A 23216-nucleotide genomic window follows, 5' to 3' on the forward strand; every position below is an offset into this window, starting at 1 on the left:
ACACAATACTGTGTTCTACCTTGCAAAATGTGTGATTTCAACATAAGAATTTATAATTGTAAATTTTTATCTCATTTTCTGCTGAAATTCTCATTACCGCAATGTGTCCGGCTGTGTTTGAACATGCGTTATGTTGTAATTTAATCAAATTAACACAAAAATATTAAGAAAAAAAATAAATGGATGATTTGCTAAACTACTTTAGATGACAGAAAAAATATTTACTGAATATTCATGTATAATAATAATGAAGAAATATTAGGAAAATGATGTGTCCATGCCTGATGTTCTCATCCTCCGCAACACTTTTTGAGAACACATACAGAATTTTAATAAAGTTTGATTTTGAGTGACCAAGCACATGGACCAGTTACTTCAAGATGGCTACCAGGTAAGATCATTTTTTAAAAGTTAATTTGAAATATTCTCTTGTCAGAATGCTTACACAACATTTTGATTATCATTACCGCAACAGATGCTTATTAAATGTTAATTTAATTAATAGAAGCATAATACTTTGATTTTAAATGCATATGCATAATCTCCAAATTATGTTCTTTCAGGTTTGTCATGTCATTTTGAAAATATGTCAGTGTTGATGTTTTCTGACTGTTGCGGTAATGAGATTTTTTAGGACTAATTTTTTAAATTATGTTACAAAAAGTGTGAAATGAAAAGTAAAAGTTTTTAAATTAATGTTCCCATTTACTCCAGACTTTGTTTTTCAATGTCTGGTGGGAAAAAAGTAAATTTAAGCAATTTTTACATTTTCATGCTTGACATTTTTAAACCCAAGTTTTCGTGAGAATCACCCAAATACACAAAATAACGTATGTTTTTGGCAACATAATAGGTGTTTCTTAAGCACCTTTATTTTTTTAAGAGTGTGCTTCTTCACCTAATTTCTTTGTGCAGAGAAAGATTAGTAACGAATCAAAATATTTAAACAACACTTGTTGATTGTCACATGTTTTTTTTTTTTAATACAGATGTCACAAAATGATTTTTTTGTCTTGCTCTTGCTTTATCTTAAGCAAAAGTACATTATTCTATGTTGTTTTTACATCTAAAACAACATCACTTTGATGATACTGTTCTAAAAAAAAATGTTAAAAGTAATACAAATACATAAAATTCTTTTCAACATTTACAAAATAGTACGAATAGAAGAGAAACAAATCAACAACAAAAAAACAATACTAAAGGTTTCTTCATAAAAATATAAAACACACAGACATACACATGTGATCTACACAGTTGGTAGAGAACATACATTCAGATGGAATCAATCCTAAATGTTGCCTCCGCCTCTGATATGTTACCTCTGCGTGTCATCGAGTCCAGGAGCTTCATCGCTACTGAAATGTTTCTCTTTTTTCTTCTTTTTCTGAAAAATAAAAAGGTTTTAGTGTGACCAATTATGATATGAGGAAATAATATAGCACTTCATTGTCAGACGGGTTTAATTTTTTTTACTTTTGGTTAAGCTTCTCATTCAATTCTAGAATTGCCTGATGCACAAAAGAATTATTAGCTTACATTTATTAAATCTCGGGACTCTATATCTCCGGTTTTATGGTATTAATTCAATTTCATTATGGAGCACATGATTAGAATCGGAAAATATATCATTAGCCAGTCTCATCATCAAATTATTTTAATATGCTGATTCATATTGCTTCTCAAGGGCCTGACCTACAACAATCACATCACTAAATTATTGTTATTCTTAAATGAATACTTTGTACTTTTAATCCTATAATTTGGATAAAAATGTCTTGTTTTGCAGTACAAGCAAATAATTAGTCAAGCAGAAAATTAGCTATTGAGCATATCCTTTCTGGTTCATCTAATGGTGCGTTCACACCAGCCGCGGAAGAGGCGGCAAGTGCGAGTGATTTACATGTTAAGTCAATGAAAAGACGTGAATAGGCATCCTGCCGCGTGATCCACGTGAGTTGAAAAATCTGAACTTTGGCAGATTTTCGCACCGCGTTGACCAATCAGGAGCTTGCTCTAGCAGTGACGTGATTATAGGAAGTGAGCGGAGACAGAAAAACAAAACAACAATTGAGTACAAGCATCATCCCTACACAAGACATCTTCGTACTTTTACAGGAATTAAAAGGATCTTGTTTGGAAGAAAGTGAGTGAGAAGGACGAACAATCTGGTCAGTTTACTCAATTTGAGCTATGTAAGCCCCTCCCATGACGCGAATTTACGCGTGAATGTCTCGAATGACTAGAATTTCACGCACGAAAAAAGCAAGTTAAAGAGATAGTTCGGCCAAAAATGATATTAAACCCATGACTTACTCACCCCCCAGCTGTCCGAGATGCATATGTCCATCATTTTTCAGACAAACACATTTTCAGTTATTTTAGAAAATGTTTTAGATCTTTCAGTTAATTAAATGTGAAGTTACGGGGTCCACGACCTTCAAGTCCAATAAATCCAAACGGCTCCAGGATGATAAATAAAGGTCTTCTGAGGGTAATCCGCGCGGTGCTGTTTGTAGAAATATCCATTTTTAAAACTTTATAAACCAAAATAACTACCTTCCGGTAGCGCTGCCATCTTAGACTCTTCTGTATTCAGGAGAGAGTATTAGCGTAGTGTATGCACTTTTCTTAGTGACGTATAACAAATTCGGAGGGCGGGGGCACAGAGAACCGGCAGAGTAACCTCCGTACGCTGCGTAAAGTCTGATCTTGAATGCGGATGCGACTAAGATGGCGGCATTACCGGATGCGAGTTATTTTGGTTTATAAAGTTTTAAATGTCGATATTTCTACAACAAAAATGCACGGATTATCCTCAGAAGGACATTGTTTATCATCGTGGAGCGGTTTGGATTTATTTTGTGAAGGATGGATGCACCCTTTTTGGACTTGAAGGTCGTGGACCCCATAACTTCACATTTGATTAACTGAAAGATCTAAAACATTTTCTAAAATAACTGAAAATTCCACAAGGGGGCGTATTTGTTCCTCAGACGTTGCACAATAAACGTGACATCCGAATATATTCATTATAAATCGTGAATGAAAAGTGAGATTGGAACGAATGTCCGTTAGTGAACTAATTGTATACACTATTTATATCGCAATTCGGTAAGAAACGTCAAGCTTGTGAGATGAACAAATCATTTTGGATTAAAATGCTTGGATATTCCATTTCCTTGGACTTTTGGGGATTTATGAACCATTTGTTTTGGACAATTTCACCGAAGCGGATAAAGGGAAGATTTTGAAGATAAGTAAATATCTTAAATCGGCGCCGCCCGGTTCAGGTAACTAACAACTAGATTACAGATTTATGACTGCTAAAAATCTAATAAATATTATCCTTTGTGTGTGCGCTTAATGGAATCCCGAAAGTCTAAGCTTTACAACGATGTGCCGCATGACCGTATAGTTTAAAGATTTAATGCTTCAAATTTACAATGACGTAATGCAGCCTCACGTGCAAGGGAGGGGATGTACCGTGTACGGCACAGTGTTCCTTATCAGGTTAATATAATTTTTGGCCGAACTATCCATTTAACTCAAAATGTTCAAGCATCCAACTACGTATAAATAGCGCGTTTTTGCCACCTCTTCTGGGTCTGGTGTGAACGCACAATTAGTAAACACAGATCGTAAAGCTGAGAACACTGCATTGTGGAAACAGTGGCTGTTTCTCAATTCCAAGAACGCAAAGAACGGACTTGCGTTCTCGTGGAGATTGGTCTTGCCAGGCGACCTTAGAAGAACGAACTCAGAAGGCCGCGAGAACACAGAACGCACTTGTTAGAATTGAGATGTGTGCGATCTTCCTGTTGGTCACATGACCTCCCCAAATTTTAGCACGCAAGTCTGCATTCGATGCATCATCGATATCAAGAACACATCCGGGTATTTTCATGCGTCCTCTGTACTTGTGTTCTTGAGAATTGGAATTGAACTTCGATGGTTAATGATGGCGTAAAGCAGGAACACAAGGACGCAAGATCGCTGAAGAACGCATATTGAGAAACAGCCAGTATTTCATAGAGCCCTGTGTTGTCACATACTACACATTTTATCAAATGTAACAGGTCATACTGTAGTATCTATATATAAAAACATTTGCGCACTGTGCATACTACTGTGCTTGTTTTTACGTAGTAGCGCACGCAATTACATCCGCAAGTTTTACCTTCTTGTGAACAATCAACTCCTCGGTTGCAGTAGATACAGGATGATCATCAGAAACCGTATTATCGCTCTCTCGCTCTTTGTCTTTCTTCTTCTCTGTACATTGTTTCAGGGTGAGAAAATATAGGCACACAAAAAATTATTACGATTTTGAAAAATATGGGAATATTTTCTAGCAAAACCACTGCTTATTATACAAAACTCTTACAATTATTATTAAATTTACGCATTTGGCACTTCATCCAAAGCGACTTACAGTGCATTACACTTTTTATTAGTGTCCTGGGCTTTATGGGTCCCTAGGTTTGAACCCATGACCTTTTGCACACTGCTAATGCAATGCTGTACCACTGAGTTTATACAAGAGCAGATTATTAAAGGTCCCATTCTTTCTGATCCCATTTTTTAAACCCTAGTTAGTGTGTAATCTTGCTATAGGTCAAAGTTCACTGCCAGGCGATATATTTTCTCTAACAGGAGTCCCCTTACAAAGCCTACAGCGAATGGCCGGTTTGAATTACAGCTCTCTACTTGCTTTAATGATGTCACTAGAACAGTTTTTTGACTAAACTCCACCCACAGGAATACGTCAGTCGCCAGCTAAGCTAACGGCAAGCTAAGCTGCTATCGAATCACAACTCACTAAACAAACTACACAATCAGAACTCGATACGTATTTCTGAAGTAGAGACTTCAAAAAACAAGGAAGACAGCAGCCCGTTTTGAGGACAATGAAAACAGCGCAATACAAAAGCTTCAAAAACACAGAAAGAAAGGGACCTTTAATAAAAATAATACAGATTATGTTACAGATTTAAAACTTGTATGGTCTTGGGAATTACTGACACGGGTCACTTACTTTTCTTCTTCTGACTGATTTCTACAGGTTCTTCTACTGATGGTTGTTGATGATCTTCAATAATGTTTTCAACGTCTTTGTTTTTCCATTTTTCTTTCTTAGCTTTCTTGGGCTCTGGTGTGGCCTCCTCTTGTGCCAAGTCCTCATTAACCTCTTCCCTTTTGTGTTTCCTCTTTTTGGAGTGTTTTTTTATATCTTGGCTGGATGTATCCTCATTATCCAAACCATCACCACAATAATCATCATCTTCATTCTGTGCTTGTGATTTCCTACCCTTGGCCTTCTTGGATTTTTTGGACGGTGTTTCAGCCTCTTCCGCTTCTGAAAGCCTTTCATGAAGTTCAAGGTTAGATGATTCTTGGAGAACATCAGATGTTTTTGCCATGTCAAGATCAATAGGACAATCACTTTTCCTAGCTTTATGCTTCTTAGGAGTCTCGCTGGGAATAAGCTCTACAACACTGTGTAACTTCTTGTTTTTCACTTTCTTTGACGGCGTCTCCGATTGGTCAGACACCAGGTGGGTATTATCAATCTTAACGTCTGTGTCTTCACAGTCAGCCTCTGCAAGCTTGCTGGAATTTTTCTTTTTCTTTACTTTAGTACCTGAAAGACTGTTGTTCGGCTGTTCGGATGGCGTTTTAAAATTGGTGGATTCGGACAGCATTTCAATTTTTTTCTGTGCTTTTTTAGACAAAGTTTGAGAGCTGCTGGTTTCCGAGTCATTTTCAGCGACAGCTTTTGCGTGGTTCTCGACCTGCTCAGAAAGACTATGCGATGACTTAACTTTAACTTTTTTAGGAGTTTTAACGTTTTCAGAATCTGACAGACCAACAGCTACAGTTCCTTTAGATGGAGTGGCCATCTTGTAGGTTTTCATGAGTCCATTAGTTTGATTTTCTGATGGTTTATGCTTCTGAACTTTAGCCTTTGTTGTTTTTGGCGTCTCAGCCACATTAAGATCTGAGGTTTCACGATGACCTCTGGCTTTTTTGGACGGTGTCTTAACACCTTCAGAAATGGCAGCAGACTTCTTTGAAGTCTTAGCTGTATCAGTCCTTACAGGAATGTGGTCAGTTTTAGCTTTCGTTTTCTTTGCTGCTGTCTTGGACTTTTCATTTTGGGCTGAGTTTGTCTCCTTTTTAGGTTTTGTTTGCTTCGTCTTTCTTCCCTTTTTTGCAGACGTCACAGGTGTAGAGACTGGAGTTTCAACAAAGTTTGATAGGACCTCCATCTTTGCAATATCAGAATCTGATTTAAAGAGCAAACATGTAAGAAAACATACATGATGATAATCATAATTTCTCTATGTTATACAGTTTATCACACCTGACAACTGTGTAAGTAGTTTTGTCCATTTGTCCACATCTAAACTGGAGTCCGAGTCAGAATCGTTCTCTGGAGTGATGAAGGCAGAGCATTCTTTCTTTCTTTTCCTCGATTTTGTCACAGTTTCTTTTTTCATCTGTTTCTAAAACAACAACAAAAAAAATACCAGGTGACTTTGGTGGTTCAGATAAGTCTGAATAAATATTTTTCGGGGGGCGTCAGATACACAAATACCTTTGATGCTGATGTCTTCCTGATATTCGTCTTAACAGGTTTTTTAGGACTTTGTGCATTTACTTTTCATAAAAAACAAACAAACAACACCAGCCTGTAAATGAATACGATCACAGGCCAACCAAAACTAGAAATAAATCCTAAATCACTTTAAAGGTTCCCTGAGAAGTGTCTACTGTAAGCCACTCTCCAATATAAAGCAAAACAAACATGCATTACATAATATATACCCCAGCTGTGTTATGTTTGAGAGGAAGCTAAAGAAAAAAATCTGTTTCTTGTTTTTGTACAGCACCCTGGGCAACAAAAGATGTGTAAGTGTGTGCTTTATAAATAAATAAACAAACAAACAATAAGTTTTACCTATTGCAGGACTCAGCTCAGGTGTCTGAACATCTGTGAATTAAAAAATGTACAATTGGTTACTACTTACAATTGAAAGAAATTAATTGATGGGAATATAGTTTCAATGTAATCAGCGCATGACAGATTCCTGTACACAGTGTCAGATAGACCACTAAAAAAAATATTCATTCAATTTACTCAAATTTTTTAAGGTAAGTGGTCGCAATCAATTTATTTAAGCTACATTTAAACAAAAAATTGTTTAAATACAAAACAAAACAAAAAAAATTGTGTTTAAATGTAGCTTAAATAAATTGATTGCAACTAGTTACCTTAAAAAACTGAGTAAATTGAATGAATTTTTTTTTTCAGTGAGCTGGGGAGTATGATAGTATATAGGGGAGAGCGGGGTATGTTGTCACACTTTTCACACTGTCTAACATTTACTGAGCACCATACATCAAAATGGTATAAATCTCATACCAAATGAAAGAAGGAAGTCTTGGGCACATATGTTGTATTCATAACATCTTTATATCTTATCTCATTACAGAGTTGTAGACTGTTGAATAGTGACTGTGCACTTGTGACAATTTGCCCCATCGGAGGGTAAGTTGTCACACTAGGGCGGGTAAGTTGTCACACTAGATTATCTAAAAATAAGAACACAACTACTTAATTGTGAATATTGATTTTAATTTTTAAACTCAAACCAAACTGGAAATATAAACATCCGTGCCTGGAGAATCTGGAAAAACAATTATTTCAATCCAAATAATGCACATTTCAATTAAGTGGCAAGACCACTTTACTTTGAACTTTGGTTCAAATGTTTTATGGCTTTCACATAAAACCAGATAACTGAATGGAACGCTGCAGATAACTTGCTTAACTTAACATGTTTAACCTCTGAACAAAACAGATGCCCTGTATGACTAATAGGACTCATCTCCAGAATCACAATTCTGACACACATAAATTGCCTGGCCTGAGGTGCAAGCATCATGGGCCCAATTGTTGCATTTTACACATTTTACCCAGGTCTCCTTTGGACGACTCTTTGAAAATGGCTCTACACAGACGAGGCAGAAGCACTCTTCATCATCTGATGATGACTCTTGCATGATTTTTCTTCTTTTAGCTGCCTTGTTTTTCATAGGTCCAGATTTCTGCTTCCCTTTCTTTTGAAACAGCTTTTTGCTAGATTGAGGCTTATTCTTTTCTATATCATGTTTTCTGAGCATGTTCGATGTGTTTGTTTGTACAGGGGCAAGTTGTCAGATGTGACGACTTGCCCCAAAGTCATTGAGACAACTTGCCCCATACTTACTTGTGTGCTAATGTTGTCTAAATCTCAAGTTTAGCTCATCATATCACTTTAGCTAAAGTATCAAAAGACACTTTACGGTCTCCTCTATTTTGTGCAAAATAATCATTTTAAACATTCACACCTACCAAAGTTGTATTGCATAAAATGTAAAGTGATTTTTTTTTACTTTTTAAGCAGAAAAATAAGAAAATTGTGCTAACCTCAGATTACAGTGATCTTGACCACATGTGAACAGGAAGTTCACTATAGAAGAAGAAGTCACATAAAGTGGCTATTTGATTTTTGAGATAGAGCCTCTAGTGTTGGAGTTATTAACAGTGTGACAACTTACCCGTGTGACAACTTACCCCGCTCTCCCCTACAGCAGAAATATAGCAAAGTCACAATCCCTGTAGGTTTTCCTATTTTGTTTTGTATATATGAAGAGTTTGGTTCCAAAATGCAATAAATCCATTTTGACTAATTTGGGTAAAACGTGTTTTCTATACCAAGAAAATGACAAGATGAAAAACACTATTTTCTGTTACAAACCTTCACATAGCATCTTTAGGTTATAATAACATTAAAAATTAAAATCCATCATTTGATTTTCAAAGAAACTGACAATTTTTCCCACTAAATGCAATTAATCCATTTCAAGTGTTTTTTCAAAATACCATAAATCTATTGAATCAATATATAAATGTGCATTCATCTTTGCCATTCATTTAGTTGACTAGTGATATACACTGATACATATTTTTTTACATTTTTCCTTTGCCAGAGTGCCTCTCACGTAAATTACTTAATTTTGATGGTTTACATTTGAAGAGTTTGGTTCCAAAACGCGATAAACGCCATTTAAAAAAAAAGAGTTACTGCCAAAATCTGTATTATATCAGATCAGTATTTAAAAGTAAATTCTTAATTTTACGCAAAATACAATATCCACTGTGTCATCTTTTCTCCCTTTTTTTCCAAAACGCAATAAATACCATTCTCCCTTTTCTGCAGAATTCAATAAATCCGCTCCACAAATTACAGCTCATTGTAAACAATCAATGGTGGCGTGTTAAAACACTGAATCCTAGTTTTCCTCATCTACTTTGTACTTCGTGATCAACAAACAAACAAAAACAAAATAATACTTTAATGGCATTGATAAACCTGTGGTGGTTTTCTGTGACAGGAAAGAAACGTAAGCCAGCAACATCTAATAATTTACGCCAGAGGCACTCGGGAGCCGATTGCTTGTTCTCCCGACAGCATCAAGCTTCTGTCATGCTAACACATTGACCCCAGTCGATCTTATGAAAACAAAAGACAAAGTAAGTGTTTTGGTTAATGCCATTAATGTTTTTTTTTTTAATCAGTGTATACCACTGTTCAACTAAATGAATATAACATGGCAAAGATGAATGCACATTTATATATTGATTCAAAAAAACTTGTCATGGTTTTATTGCATTTTGTGGAAAAAATTATTAGTTTTTATAATAATTCTTTGAAAATCAAGTTAAGGATTTGAATTTTTTATTTTTTTATAAACTAAAGATGCTATGTGAAAGTTTGTTACAGAAAGTACTGGTTTTCATTTTGTCACTTTCTTGGTATAAACGGTTTCATCGGACGCACGTGATACACGTCTGGATCCGAACCTTACATCGTTTTTTTAATGGTCTGACTAGTTGCTAAACTGATCTCTTGAACAAATGGCCCGTCGAAAATAACAAATGTTTTGGTAATCTATGTGTTGTTGTTTTTTTGCTTGTTATATAAATAAACTACGTTTAAAGAACTTTGTTGTTACTTATTCTTAGCGGACTTTACCGGAAGTTCGTGCGGAACGCGACAGCCGCTTGTTTATGTTGTTACTGCTGAAACGGTCTATAGAAAACACATTTTTACCGAAATTAGTCAAAATGGATTTATTGCGTTTTGGAACCAAACTCTTCATTTCTTCCCCGCCACAGAAAACCAGCACAGGTTTATCAATGCCATCAAAATGACTATTTTGTTTTTGTTTGTTGATCAAAAAGTGGATTTATTGCATTCTGCAGAGAAGGAGGACTGGCGTTTGTAGCGGTTTGGAAAAAAAGAAGAAAAGATTACAGAATAACATGGCGGATATTGGATTTTGCGTAAAATAAAGAATTGACTTTTTAATACTGAACTGATACAATACTGATTTTGGTAGTAACTCGTTTTTTTTTTTTAAATGACGTTTATCGCGTTTTTGAACCCAAGTCTTCATTTGTTGGGGAAAAGGGGGTATTTGGTCTTTATATCTCTGCCTCTGGTGAATTTTTTTATACCTGGTGAACCCCCCATGATAAATGGTCATCAAACGACTATATAAATAGCCTAAAAACTGCCACGCAACAGTGCAAACCATATTAAAATCAGTAATGGAGTATTACTGTCAGCGCTTCCGCTCTTGTGACAATAGGTGACTCTGCTCACATTGTACCGCATTAGCACATTGGGTGTGCATTTTTCCCCAATTATTTAACGGCCCTTCGTCAATTATTCCTTACTTAAAGAACTGATAGAATATGTAAGATTTACTCTGGTGAATAGTGCAGTCTCATGTGCAGTACATACCAGGAGGCTCTGAAGGATCATCTGAGCTTTCTGATGCATCATTTTTCTGAGCACCTGTCAGATGATTGCCTGCCTTCTTATGCCTCTTCTGTTCCCTACAGAATAAAACTATATATTAGTTTGGGAAATTGTAAATACAGCTTTATTACATGAGACACACATACACCGGCCCACCTTGACCAACTCTTAAAGATTTCACTTAGAGACACTTTCACTTCTTCTTCAGTTTCCACCTGAAATTGATTTAACAGATCGTATCACAGCACTGAGATAATATAAGATAAAGCTTTATTCATTACTATAGTACAAGTAAAGCAAGCTCAAATAGTAGAGTACAAATACTTGCAAGGTGTACAATAAGGTCATGGGTTTCATTTACAGCAAGTCTACAGTGCTGTAGGTACACTAGTATGTTTCTTTAAGTAAAAGTATCTGCCAAATACATATACGCATTTGAATAAGTGCTCCTGTGAGTTTATGGCAAAGTAGAATCAGTCTATTAGTGACATCTTAAGGTTATTTACTTTAATGCAACAGCATTTATTTCTAAACAAATGCATGCATGAGAAAAACAACAAAACCCCTTACTATTGCACTACAGTCAATGCACGGTGCAATATCAATCTGGATAGAAAAGCATGTTACTGTACAGTTAGGTATCATGTGTCCTCTGACAGACATCTCTGTTATAAACGATGCCTAAATAATGACTATAACGCAACATCACAAATGCTTTATTTAAATCACATTGACCATGTTTATAAATGCATGTAATGGTCCACGGTCTTTTATTAAGATAGAGCAGAGCAGGCATGCGGACACAAATGCACATGCAAGAACATCTTTGAACCTGTGGCGCGTGCTTTCTCAGCGCGGTGGCGACTTTCTTGTAACCGTTGTCCTTTAAATAGCGATAAATTAAGATGATCAGCGTGTCTGTATCCTTTGAGGTCATTGTTTTACTTTTAACTGAGATAAAATAATACCAAAAATAAAATCAAAAACTTTGCAGCATGTTTGTATTTCCGGAAGTCATTGGGCATGAGCAGCGCGTGCATTCTTCTACTTTCTGAACTCTGAACTGTCGTCTGCCGCGAACTGCATTATGGGACTTGTGGTATATTAACGTTAACGGTAAGCTATTTCATACCGCGGAATATCAGAAGAACATGTTTTATTATTTTAAATGTAATTAAACACACATAATATTATTGCAGTTATTTATTTATTATGAGCGTTCTTTCAGGTTCGTGCAGATGCAATTTTATAGAAAACATTTTTGAACATTTATTGTAGAAGTTTGTGCAGTGAAAGTACACTTGTGGTTTCAAAAATAGCAAAATCAGCACGTGTCATGCCAGGAGAAACACATATCTTTTGTAGGTGTAAAACCACAAACGTGTGCTGCTTTAACAACAAGCACGAGTCCAGACATCCACCTCACCAGTAAGGTGACATTAATGGGAGCAGGTGTGTTTGTTTTAGTTTGAGCCGTGGAGAGCGCGCGCACGCGTGACTGCTTGAGGTTTGTGCGCGTGCGTGGGTGAGTTCACTCATTGTGTATACTCGATGATTGTGTTCGAGTATGTGTACTACTGTGTAATACTGTAGTATTTTGGCTGAATGTTTGTGTATGTGTGTACTCGAAGATTGTGGTTGTGTTTGCACTCGTATTTTGGATTAATGCTGATTAATGCCACATTTACATATTTGCACAGAGGAAGTGCATGGTGGTATGGACAACATGAGTTAAAGGGATAGTTCGGCCAAAAATGAAAATTACCCCTTTACTCACACAGTGCCGGTCCTAGATGCTGGAGGGCCCTAAGCAAACCTTTGTGGGGCCCCCTGTCAGTTCATTCATAAAACCCATTCATTTATGCAGTTATCTAATCAACCAGTCATATGGCAGTTGCTTCAATGCATTTAGGGGTGTGGTCCTGGTCAAGACAATCTTCTGAACTCCAAACTGAATGTCAGAATGGGAAAAAAAGGTGATTTAAGTAGGTATGTTGCTAAAATTTTCAAAATGGTTGAACGCTAAAACTAGTTGTTCAGATAGAAAGAGCTTGAAAAAAGCTTTTAAATGAGACCAAGATCATGTTTATGGGTTCAAGAATAACAAAATACTGGCCATTTGAAATTTGAAAATCATCACTTTATTTTGTCCCATGTTTTCCATTAAAATTCAAGAAAATGTGTGACCGAATCATGAAAATATGAAGTTTTTTGCTATTACTTTTTAAATTTTTAAGATATTGACCTGAATCTTTCAGGATAAGCTGTTTGATATATTCTACTTGTGAAAAGTCAGATATATAATAAAACAAACCACTAACTACACCAAATAACACTCTTTATTCAGTCTGTATATACAGACATCTACTACATGGCTATACGGCTGCTTCCCATTCTTTACCGTTCAAGCAGATTTTGGTAGAGGTAAAACCACCTGTGGTAGTCGTTCAAATTTATTAAAATTTCGTTCACTTGTAGTTTAGCAATTAAACTAAATGTCTTTACAATTTCAAGAATGTCTTTACTCAACTTCAGCAAAAACAACAACGATTTTACAAATAACACACTTTGGCGAGCTCGCACGGCCAGTAGTTAAACACGAAAGGTGGTGACTGAAAACGAAAAGGTACAAATGCTTCTTCCGGTGATGTTAACAATAAAAACTCAGAAATTTCGCCATCAACAAACCAACAGAGGCTTTATTTTCCACATCACTGCGCACCGCCTGAGGAAATCTTGAGTTTTGTTGAACGGAACCAAAAAGTCAGCCGCGACAGCGGAGTTAGCAACATACCTAATTTAAGCAATTTTGAGCGTGACATGGTTGTTGGTGCTAGACGGGCCGGTCTGAGTATTTCACAATCTGCTCAGATACTAGGATTTTCACGCACAACCATTTCTAGGATTTACAAAAAATGGTTTGAAAAGGGAAAAACATCCAGTATGCGGCAGTCCTGTGGACGAAAATGCCTTGTTGATGATGCTAGAGTCAGAGGAGAATGGGCCAACTGATTCAAACTGATAGAAAAACAACTTTAACTGAAATAACCACTAGTTACAACCGAGGTATGCAGCAAAGCATTTGTGAAGCCACAACATGCACAACCTTGAGGTGGATGGGCTACAACAGCAGAAGACAAAATAGGAAAAAGAGGCTACAATTTGCACAAGCTCACCAAAATTGTTGAAAAATGTTGCCTGGTTTGATGAGTCTCGATTTCTGTTGAGACATTCAGATGGTAGAGTCAGAATTTGGCGTAAACAGAATGAGAACATGGATCCATCATGCCTTGTTACTACTGCTCAGGCTGGTGGTGTAATGGGATGTTTTCTTGGCACACTTTAGGCCCCTTAGTGCCAATTGGGTATAGTTTAAATGCCACAGCCTACCTGAGCATTGTTTCTGACCATGTCCATCCCTTTATGACCACCATGTACTCATCCTCTGATGGCAACTTTCAGCAAGATAATGCACCATGTCACAAAGCTCGAATCATTTCAAATTGGTTTCTTGAACATGACAATGAGTTCACTGTACTAAAATGGCCCCCACAGTCATCAGATCTCAACCCAATAGAGCATCTTTGGGATGTGGTGGAATGGGAGCTTCATGCCCTGGATGTGCATCCCACAAATCTCCATCAACTGCAAGATGCTATCCTATCAATATGGGCCAACATTTCTAAATAATGCCCTCAGCACCTTGTTGAATCAATGCTACGTAGAATTAGGTCAGTTCTGAAGGCGAAATGGGGTCAAACACAGTATTGGTATGGTGTTCCTAATAATCCTTTAGGTGAGTGTAAATTTATTAAGGTTGCATATGCACACTGCATACGTCATCAAGCTTGGTTAATTTAAGTTAAATGAGCATTTCATTCGCAAGTCATAAGCATATAATAACAATTTACCATTAACTAAGAATAATAATCAACTTTATAATTGTTAATATTCTGAAATACGTCTTTATGATGTATACAGCCTACAAATGCGACCTCTAAGGCTGCAACCTTCGGATTGAGAAACGGCCTGTATGTTGTCCGAGTACATATCAGTGTTTAAAGAAATCATTCATTTAAAAAAAAAAACGCATAAATCCGCATGTTGAAGGAGCGGACCCCATATTCATTTATTATAAAGATTGGAAGAGCTAGGACATTTTCAAAAATATCTGAATATGTGTTTGTATGAAAAGGATGGACATATGTAAATCAATGTAAATCATGGGGTAATTTTCATTTTTGGCCAAAATACCCATTTAAACCCCAAACACAACAGCACGCAATGTCATAAATGTGAGGCAACTGACAATTAACTAACATTAACTAGTGGGCTTGGTAAATGGGAAATTTTCATGAATGTTTTAGCTGTGTTGAGGTGGAGGTAAAGCAGAACTGGATCTTTAGTTCAGGTCAGTTGATGGGGTGTGGAGAGGGGTAACTAGGGTTCACAGAGCCCCATTCATGATCAGAGAAAAAAATAAAAAAAGTTGAGTTTGTAGATGATTATGCCAGGGGCTCAAGGTTTGGCTGGTTAGCTTTACCAGTAAACACCTATTGGTAGAATCTGTACATTATGTGTGTAAGATGTTTCTTCAGTCAATTAAAAATGTTTTTGCAAGCTACTTATAAAAAGTAATATATTAAATTGGTGTATGTTCTTTAACCTGTTTTTTAATCTCTCCTGACAGTGTGAGACTGATTTCTTTATATATTCAGCCAAAGAGTTGGAACTTGGACATAACATCTCAGGTCCTCAAAAATGTTCTGCTTGTAAAGATCTGTATCACCAAGCTATTATGAACAGTAATGTGCAAACAGATGCAAACTCTTTCCAGGTGTTATGCACCTACTTGGGCCATGCAAAACTCACTAATAATATCACCTGCATTATTTTAGCATATGCGAAAATGATAAATTAAATACTCATAATAAATTATATTTGTATTCATTCTGAATGTGTGTGTGCTGTTTGCTCAGGTTAAACCCCAAAACAAGACCATGTTACCCCAGGATATAAAAACACATTCCACGAAGTCTGACCGCCCCTCTAAATCTCTTTTAACAACAACCTCCACCCTCTTCAGAGCACCTACATTTCACTACCTTACCTTCCTAACTTCCATGGATTTTTTTGCTTACCTCTGGTATTAAAACTAATATTTTAGCGGTTATTATTGATGCCGTCTCATCATGCAGAAAACAGGCATACCACTGACCGTAGGATCTATATTAGTGAGGTTATTGTACTAAGATAGTGATATTTACTCTGGATTTTCAGACTTTCAAATAGTAATGCCCACTTCAAATGTCCTGACAAGTAGGTTTTGGACATGGCTCACTATATTAGAGAAGACAAATATTTGGCCCTTACAAGTTTAACCATACTTGTGCACACGCCGTCAACGTTTCTGCAAATAGTCTTCTGGTTTAAACTGTGGGAATATGACTTAAAAAGCAAAATCCACAGAGTGCACTCGATCACATTTTAGAAACAGCGGCGCTCAGAGCAGGATATAAAGATATTTCCACATTAAAGAGACTGTATGTTAATTTGAGATCCTTTGAAAGCAGAAAGGTGAAAATTGTGCCATTTTACTGGAAGCAGTAGCAGGGATTAAATGGAGTTATTGTTAATGTCAGTAAAGGTATTTCAATGAATGCCAAACTCAACATCTCCTCAGACCCCTTTTGGATTTTTATTGAATTATTTCCTTTCATGCTCTTACATTCTACCAGACATTGGAAGGCAAAAAATCTTAGGATCAAATTTTGGGATACAATACTAAGACTGTGTGTGTTTAGCAAACGTGTTCAAGTAGATTAAAAAGTGACATACATTTACTCAAACTGTTTTAGAATAAACAATTCAGTCAGTTTTAGATTGAACAAAAAGTAAACAGAAGCGTTTTTAGAGTTTGTGCAAGCCAGGGAAGTGGAAACTATGATACAAACCATCAGTTAAAATGACTTGAAAATCACTTAAAAAAGTGCACCTCTAAACTAAATATTAGAATAGAAAAGTTTAATCACTCATTTTCTGTGACATTAACAATATTTTCACATATTCAAAAGTCATGAATATGCAAAACAGATCAAATCATACACCTGTTACCAGTGTTGGGGTTAACGCATTACAAGTAACGCGCGTTACGTAACAATACACTGAAAAAATTATACATTAAATTTACTCATTTTTTTTAAAGGTAATTGGTCGCAATCAATCTATTTAAGCTACATTTAAACAAAAGTTGTTGTTTTTTAAATGTAGCTTAAATAAATGAATTGCGGCCACTTACCTTAAAAAACTGAGTAAATTGAATGAATCTTTTTTTCAGTGTATTACTTATCTGAAGTAACGAGTAAAGTAACCATTACTTTAAAAATGTAAATTTTTTCGAAAAAAGTAATGCAAGTTACTTATGTACTGAATTAAATTTAACGTAGTCACATTATGCACTTTATTCGTACACGCCTGTGTGGGAACAGTTTGAGTCAGAAACCGAGATGGCAGGCCAGAGCTCGACATTTTTGTGATGAAATGCAATTTCTGAATGCAGAACGTTTCAGTCATAAAAAACACCTGCAAGGCCTGAAAGAGATTAAGCCTGAGCCAAGAAAAAGTAAAGTAAAAGTAACTAAAAAGTAACATTAGCATTACTTTTCATGAAAAGTAACTAAGTAACGCAAGTTACTATTTTTGGAAGTAACTTAATATTGTAATGCATTACTTTTAAAAGTAACTTTTCCCAACACTGCCTGTTACACAAACAGAATTGCACTAAATTAAATATTTATTTGATCTGTTTTGCATATTCATTTTAAAACTAAATCACTGTGATAAAATATCATATACTATAATTGGTTGTTTTATGAAAAGTTTTTCTGCCCAGGTGAAAAAGTATACACTTCCATAGTGTACATAAAGTGCTATATTTTCGCACACTCATTTTGTACTTATTATACTAAAAATTCATCTTTAGTACTTCTTAAGATGTTCTTAAGATCATCTAAGTGTACTTCACTGTGCTATTTTGAGACACCTAAATTTGAAGTAAAATGTGCTAAAAATGTATTTAAAAATGTATTTAGGTACCACTTGTAGTAAACTTGAACCCATCTTTGTATGAAAGTTGAGTTCAAGTTTAATACAAGTGTTAACTAAATACATTTTTTAATACAGAGATAGTATGTTAAAAGTGCATTTAGTTCATATTCATGGTGTCTCAAAATAGCACAATTAAGTACACCTAGATAATCTTATGAACATCTTAAGAAGTACTAAAGATGAATTTTTAGTATATCAAGTACAAAATTAGCGTGCGAAAATAAAGCACTCCAAGTACACCATGGAAGTGCACCACTTCTTCACCTGGGTGTTAATAGACTACAGAAAAATGTACACAAACACTTTTAACTTTTTAAGATGGTAACAGTTTGGCAGCACATCAAAAAAATAATTTAAACTAAAACTGACCTTAAGGTGGCTGTGCTGTTTTTGTTTTTTGTCGCTGTGATGTTTACTCGCTGATGTAGGATATTTTCCTGGGCTGATATGTTAAGCCACGGATAAGGCTTGGATTGCCTTAAAATATCATGCCTTTTCTCTCCCCTTAGAGTATCATAAATACTTTTTGTTAGTTTATAGTTATATTTTTGGGGCATTTTTGCCTTTATTAGACAGACAATATGTACACAGAGGACAGTAGGGTGGAGAAAGGACCTCAAGCAAAGCATCGAACATAACCGAAGTGGCCACATGCAGGAGGGCTGCCCACTATGCCATTGGCACAGACCACCATAAATATTTTTAACAAACATAAGTGCATTTCTCAGTGAGGCTGTATGTTTCTCTAGCAATATTCAATAACCACAGACAGATTTGATCATATCGTTGTGTGTATTTTGGAACTCATAAGAGGTTTTTCTAGCCTCAATGTACACTACTGATTTTATACCAACACTGTTGTTTTTCAAATTCAAGAAATAAACTTTACACTTCTCTTTCTCTCTTGCATATCCCTCATCTTTGGGTGGAACCTTGTTTCTCTTATAACACCCCTAATTTACTTTAAAATAGACTATGTTATGCAGATGTTTGATTAAAAGCATCTGCTAAATGAATAAATGTATGTAATGTAAAATTAATTACAATAAATGTTCCTATATTGTGCATGCTTTGGTACTCTTCTTTTTTTCTTTCATTAAAAGTATATAATTCAGTTTTAAAGACAATTACTTGGGGTTTTTGTTAAAACCATGATATATGTTTTAGATTTGTATATAGTAAACACATTTGGATCATGGCAGTTTTTCTGCACTTTATCATTTTAATTGTTGACTTCATTGCACAGTATGTAGACGCATGTGCCAAATAGCAGTTTGTTCCAAACCGAGCCACCCTGCATGTGTTTCTTTTTAAAGCTCTTATCAGTTGAGTTACTGTGAGCTGTAGGACAACTCCACACAGCGAATCTAGTGAGTGCCAGTTCATATATAATAACAACGCTCAAAGACTCAATAAAAGAGCTCTTGTGTGCACAAACATCGGCTCTGTTCAACCCCCTGGTTCCCCCCAAAATGCTCCTAAGGCAGCTGTAATGGCAGAGATCCTAGGGGCCCTTGGTTTGTGTTTGGAGATTAATACAAACATTTTATGACCAAAGGAATGACAGCATAGATTTATACATGTATGTGCTACTAAACAAGTTGTAAAAATGACTCTAGTTTCTTCATCTGAATAAAGAGGTTTGGAAAGCCAGGACGAAATGGAAAATAAGTAAAACAAAGCTGGGAAAGATCATCGTGTAGGTGTTTTATCTTTGCTCAGACTATGAGATCACACATGGAAAAAGAAGGTTTGATTCTCTTCCAGAATCTCTGTTGAACACTTAAAGGATAGTGAGGTTTTAATCAAAGCACAAGAAACCTGAGCCCGGCTGTGTTCAAACCCAGTGAGCTGCCTACATAGTAAGCATATAGGAATGCCCACTGGATTTATAGGCATTAGATGTATAGGCAACAAAGCGTGGTATCACATGGATCGTGATTGGGAATAACAGTAATCGTTTTTGAGCGTCACATGCACGCGCACCGATCTTTGGGTCGTCATATAGGCGCGTGCGGCATTTTTCTGTAGGTTTTGAGGCACAGCCCCCGAGTCCAGAGCGCGCGCATACATTGCGCTCCATCCTCGCCCAACTTTTACGCACACACTTGTGTTTTTACGCGCAGCTCAGCATTCATGGTTTTCAGGCTCGCTGGGTCGCTTGAAATCCGTTGCCATGACAGTCTCGGCTCTCACCGGGCTCTCTGTGATGAGTTTGCTCAGTCTGGGTTATTTGTCCTGGGACTGGACCAGCCCGAATCAGGTCGAGCAGCCGAGCCATCGGCGCCCTCACATCATATTCATCATGACTGATGATCAGGGCTTCAATGACATCGGATATCATAACGGTGAGATCCACACCCCGACCCTGGACAGATTGGCTGCAGACGGAGTGAAGCTGGAGAACTATTACATTCAGCCCATATGCACACCATCCCGGAGTCAGTTCATCACTGGCAGGTAACTTTTCAACATTTACCATGGTTTTACATGCCATTTTTAATAGACTTCTAAATATAAATAATTATTAAATTCAGTAATTAATTCGTATTAGTATTAGTATTAATTGTGTAATACTGCCACAATATAAAAAATATCTAAAAATGGTCCCTAGATGACACTGGGGTGCCCGGTACCCTTTCACCTAAAAAGTTTTTTATTGGTACATAAGGCCGCATTTACACTGCCTGTTTGAAGTGACTCAATTCCAACTTTTTCCGCCTCGGAAGTGGCACAGATCGGATATGACCCACGATCATGTAAGCAGGAAAAAAGTGCATAGATTTCGATATTCTCTGATCGGTTTAAGGCCTTATTCATATGTGAAAATTAATTGGATATGAATTTGATACATGCAATGTAAGCGGACACATCAGATACTCCCATGTCAAGACATGTCGTGCGTCATTAAAAATGCGACGCTGGCAAATTATGTCAACTTCTTAGCAGCGCAACAGAGGATGTCGGGTCCACTTAGTGGAATAATGTTGAAGTTTTATGTCTTGTTACAGAAATAAAGCGACATAATCTTGCATAATCATTTTGTCTGTGTCCAATGCATATTGCGACATTTTACTTCCTCTGTTCTGGGTCTGTACATCTTGAATTGTTTTTCCAAAAGTGTTTACCTTAATGGTACATATTAAGACATTTTAAAGGGTACCGACAGCTAGGGACCATTTTTTAAAACATTTTTCTGACAGTGTGTGTGTATGTATACTGGTAAATGTACCTTTCCCTCTCTGCTCTAGATACCAGATCCATACGGGTCTCCAGCATTCCATAATTCGCTCTCGTCAGCCCAGCTGTTTGCCCTTTGACCTTAGGACATTGCCTCAGCGTCTACAGGACGTGGGATATTCCACTCACATGGTTGGCAAATGGCACCTGGGCTTTTATAAGCAGGATTGCCTGCCCACTCGCCGCGGGTTCCAAACGTACTTCGGTTCTCTGACGGGCAGTGTCGACTATTACACATACAAGTCCTGCGACGGCCCGAAGGTTTGCGGGTACGACCTTCACGATGGTGAGAGAGTGGCGTGGGGTCAAGGTGGGCGTTACTCCACGCACCTGTACACCCAGAGAGTCCGAAAGATTCTTGCGTCCCACGATCCTTTATCCCAGCCTCTCTTCATTTACCTCTCTTTCCAAGCTGTCCACACTCCTTTACAGTCTCCGAGGGAGTACGTCTACCCGTATAGGCGGATGGGAAACGTCCACCGCCGCAAGTACGCCGGGATGGTTTCGGCCGTGGATGAGGCGGTACGGAACGTGACGTACGCACTGCGTAAGTACGGATACTACAAGAACAGCGTCATCATCTTCTCCACAGACAACGGAGGGCAGCCTCTTTTTGGTGGAAGTAACTGGCCTCTACGTGGGAGGAAGGGAACGTACTGGGAAGGGGGTGTCCGTGGAATCGGATTTGTCCACAGTCCTCTACTGAGGCGCAGGAAGAGAGTCAGCAGAGCTCTGGTCCACATCACCGACTGGTACCCGACACTTTTGGGCCTAGCAGGTGGCAACGTGTCCCAAACTGAAGGGCTGGATGGATACGATATGTGGGAAACCATCAGCGATGGTAAAGAGTCTCCACGCCTGGAGATCCTTCATAACATTGACCCACTTTACAACTCCGCGCGTCACGGATCCATAAAAACTGGATTCGGGATCTGGAATACAGCCGTGCAGGCAGCTGTCCGGGTTGGAGACTGGAAGCTCCTGACCGGAGACCCCGGATACGGAGACTGGACCCCTCCGCAGATGCTGGGAAACTTCCCAGAAACCTGGTGGAGCTTAGAACGCCACGTGGAACCGAAGAAATCTTTGTGGTTGTTCAATGTGGCCAAAGATCCGTACGAACGCTACGATCTTGCAGAGCAGAGGCCAGACGTGGTCAAACAGCTTCTGGCACGATTAGTGTTTTATAACCGAACTGCCGTTCCGGTGCGCTACCCTGCCGAAGATCCCAGAGCGGACCCGAGCCGAAAGGGCGGGGCATGGGGCCCTTGGGCAGGGGATGATGACAACTGGGAGGCATTTTACCTACGGAAAAGAAAAGTAAAAAAACAGAAGCGCAAGCTCTGCAAAATGAAATCATATTTTAGGAGACTTAATATGAAAATTATGTCCAACAGGATATGAAGTACATTCTATGTGAACATTTTACAAATGCTGCTGAAAGTAACACATTATTTTAAGGACTTATTTCTTCTTTGAGAAACCAGTTGATTTGAAATGTTATGACGAGAGAACTTAAGCATCACTAACTCAGTTGAGTCACATATAGGATGGAATAGGACCGTTTTGTTGTGTTAATCTAATAACTTTGAGCCGACCCTTGTAGTTTCTGATGTGACCTTGCATCCCTGTGCTATGAATATTGAAGGCATGAATAAATAAGGATAGTTTTATATTTGATTGACTGAGTATGCTGTTCGTACCTCATCATTTTATATTGCTCTCTGCTAGAAGGGCAAGTAAAGCAATCGGTCAACCTGGTTTAAAGGGGACATTTCACAATACTTTTTTAAGATGTCAACTAAATCTTAGTTGTCTCCAGAGTACGTATGTGAAGTATTAGCTCAAAATATCATATAGATAATTTATTATAGCATGTTAAAATTGCCACTTTGTAGGTGTGAGAAAAAATGTGCCATGCGCTGATCTCTGCACTAAATGGCAGTGCCGTGGTTGGATTGTGCAGATTAAGAGGCGGTATTATCCCCTTCT

At 37.4% G+C, this 23216-nt stretch overlaps 2 protein-coding genes across 3 annotated transcripts; one reads left to right on the forward strand and one right to left on the reverse strand.

The window, feature by feature from the left end:
- Nucleotides 1-1109: 1109 nt before the first annotated feature.
- Nucleotides 1110-11965, reverse strand: tcof1 (treacle ribosome biogenesis factor 1). Of its 2 annotated transcripts, XM_055178830.2 has the most exons (10): nt 11710-11965; nt 11448-11483; nt 11034-11092; nt 10860-10954; nt 6965-6997; nt 6602-6663; nt 6368-6509; nt 5039-6289; nt 4181-4275; nt 1110-1387 (listed from the first exon to the last, which is right to left on the reverse strand). In XM_055178830.2, the coding sequence occupies exons 1-10, from the start codon at nt 11812-11814 to the stop codon at nt 1319-1321; spliced, it is 1947 nt and encodes a 648-aa protein (XP_055034805.2). In that variant the 5' UTR covers nt 11815-11965; the 3' UTR covers nt 1110-1318. The 2 variants fall into 2 exon arrangements, with proteins under 2 accessions (XP_055034805.2, XP_055034806.2); XM_055178831.2 differs by lacking the exon at nt 11448-11483 and having other exon boundaries at nt 11710-11963.
- Nucleotides 11966-20011: 8046 nt separating this feature from the next.
- On the forward strand, nt 20012-22904 carry arsia (arylsulfatase family, member Ia). Its single transcript, XM_055177392.2, has 2 exons — nt 20012-20444; nt 21236-22904. The coding sequence occupies exons 1-2, from the start codon at nt 20161-20163 to the stop codon at nt 22626-22628; spliced, it is 1677 nt and encodes a 558-aa protein (XP_055033367.2). The 5' UTR covers nt 20012-20160; the 3' UTR covers nt 22629-22904.
- The last annotated feature ends 312 nt before the right edge of the window (nt 22905-23216 follow it).

Source organism: Misgurnus anguillicaudatus, chromosome 16, assembly GCF_027580225.2.
Source record: "Misgurnus anguillicaudatus chromosome 16, ASM2758022v2, whole genome shotgun sequence".
NCBI classification, from domain to species: Eukaryota; Metazoa; Chordata; class Actinopteri; order Cypriniformes; family Cobitidae; genus Misgurnus; species Misgurnus anguillicaudatus.

Bases quoted from the DNA above. Each gene is read 5' to 3' on its own strand.
- tcof1 (XM_055178830.2), bottom strand. From the start codon at position 11,814: ATGACCTCAAAGGATACAGACACGCTGATCATCTTAATTTATCGCTAT. The intron at 11,093-11,447 runs GTAAGGGGTTTT...AATCAATTTCAG, and splicing joins GCATTGACTGTAGTGCAATA to GTGGAAACTGAAGAAGAAGT. The intron at 1,388-4,180 runs GTAAAACTTGCG...TTTATTTTTCAG, and splicing joins AGTTGATTGTTCACAAGAAG to AAAAAGAAGAAAAAAGAGAA.
- arsia (XM_055177392.2), top strand. From the start codon at position 20,161: ATGACAGTCTCGGCTCTCACCGGGCTCTCTGTGATGAGTTTGCTCAGT. The intron at 20,445-21,235 runs GTAACTTTTCAA...TCTCTGCTCTAG, and splicing joins AGTCAGTTCATCACTGGCAG to ATACCAGATCCATACGGGTC.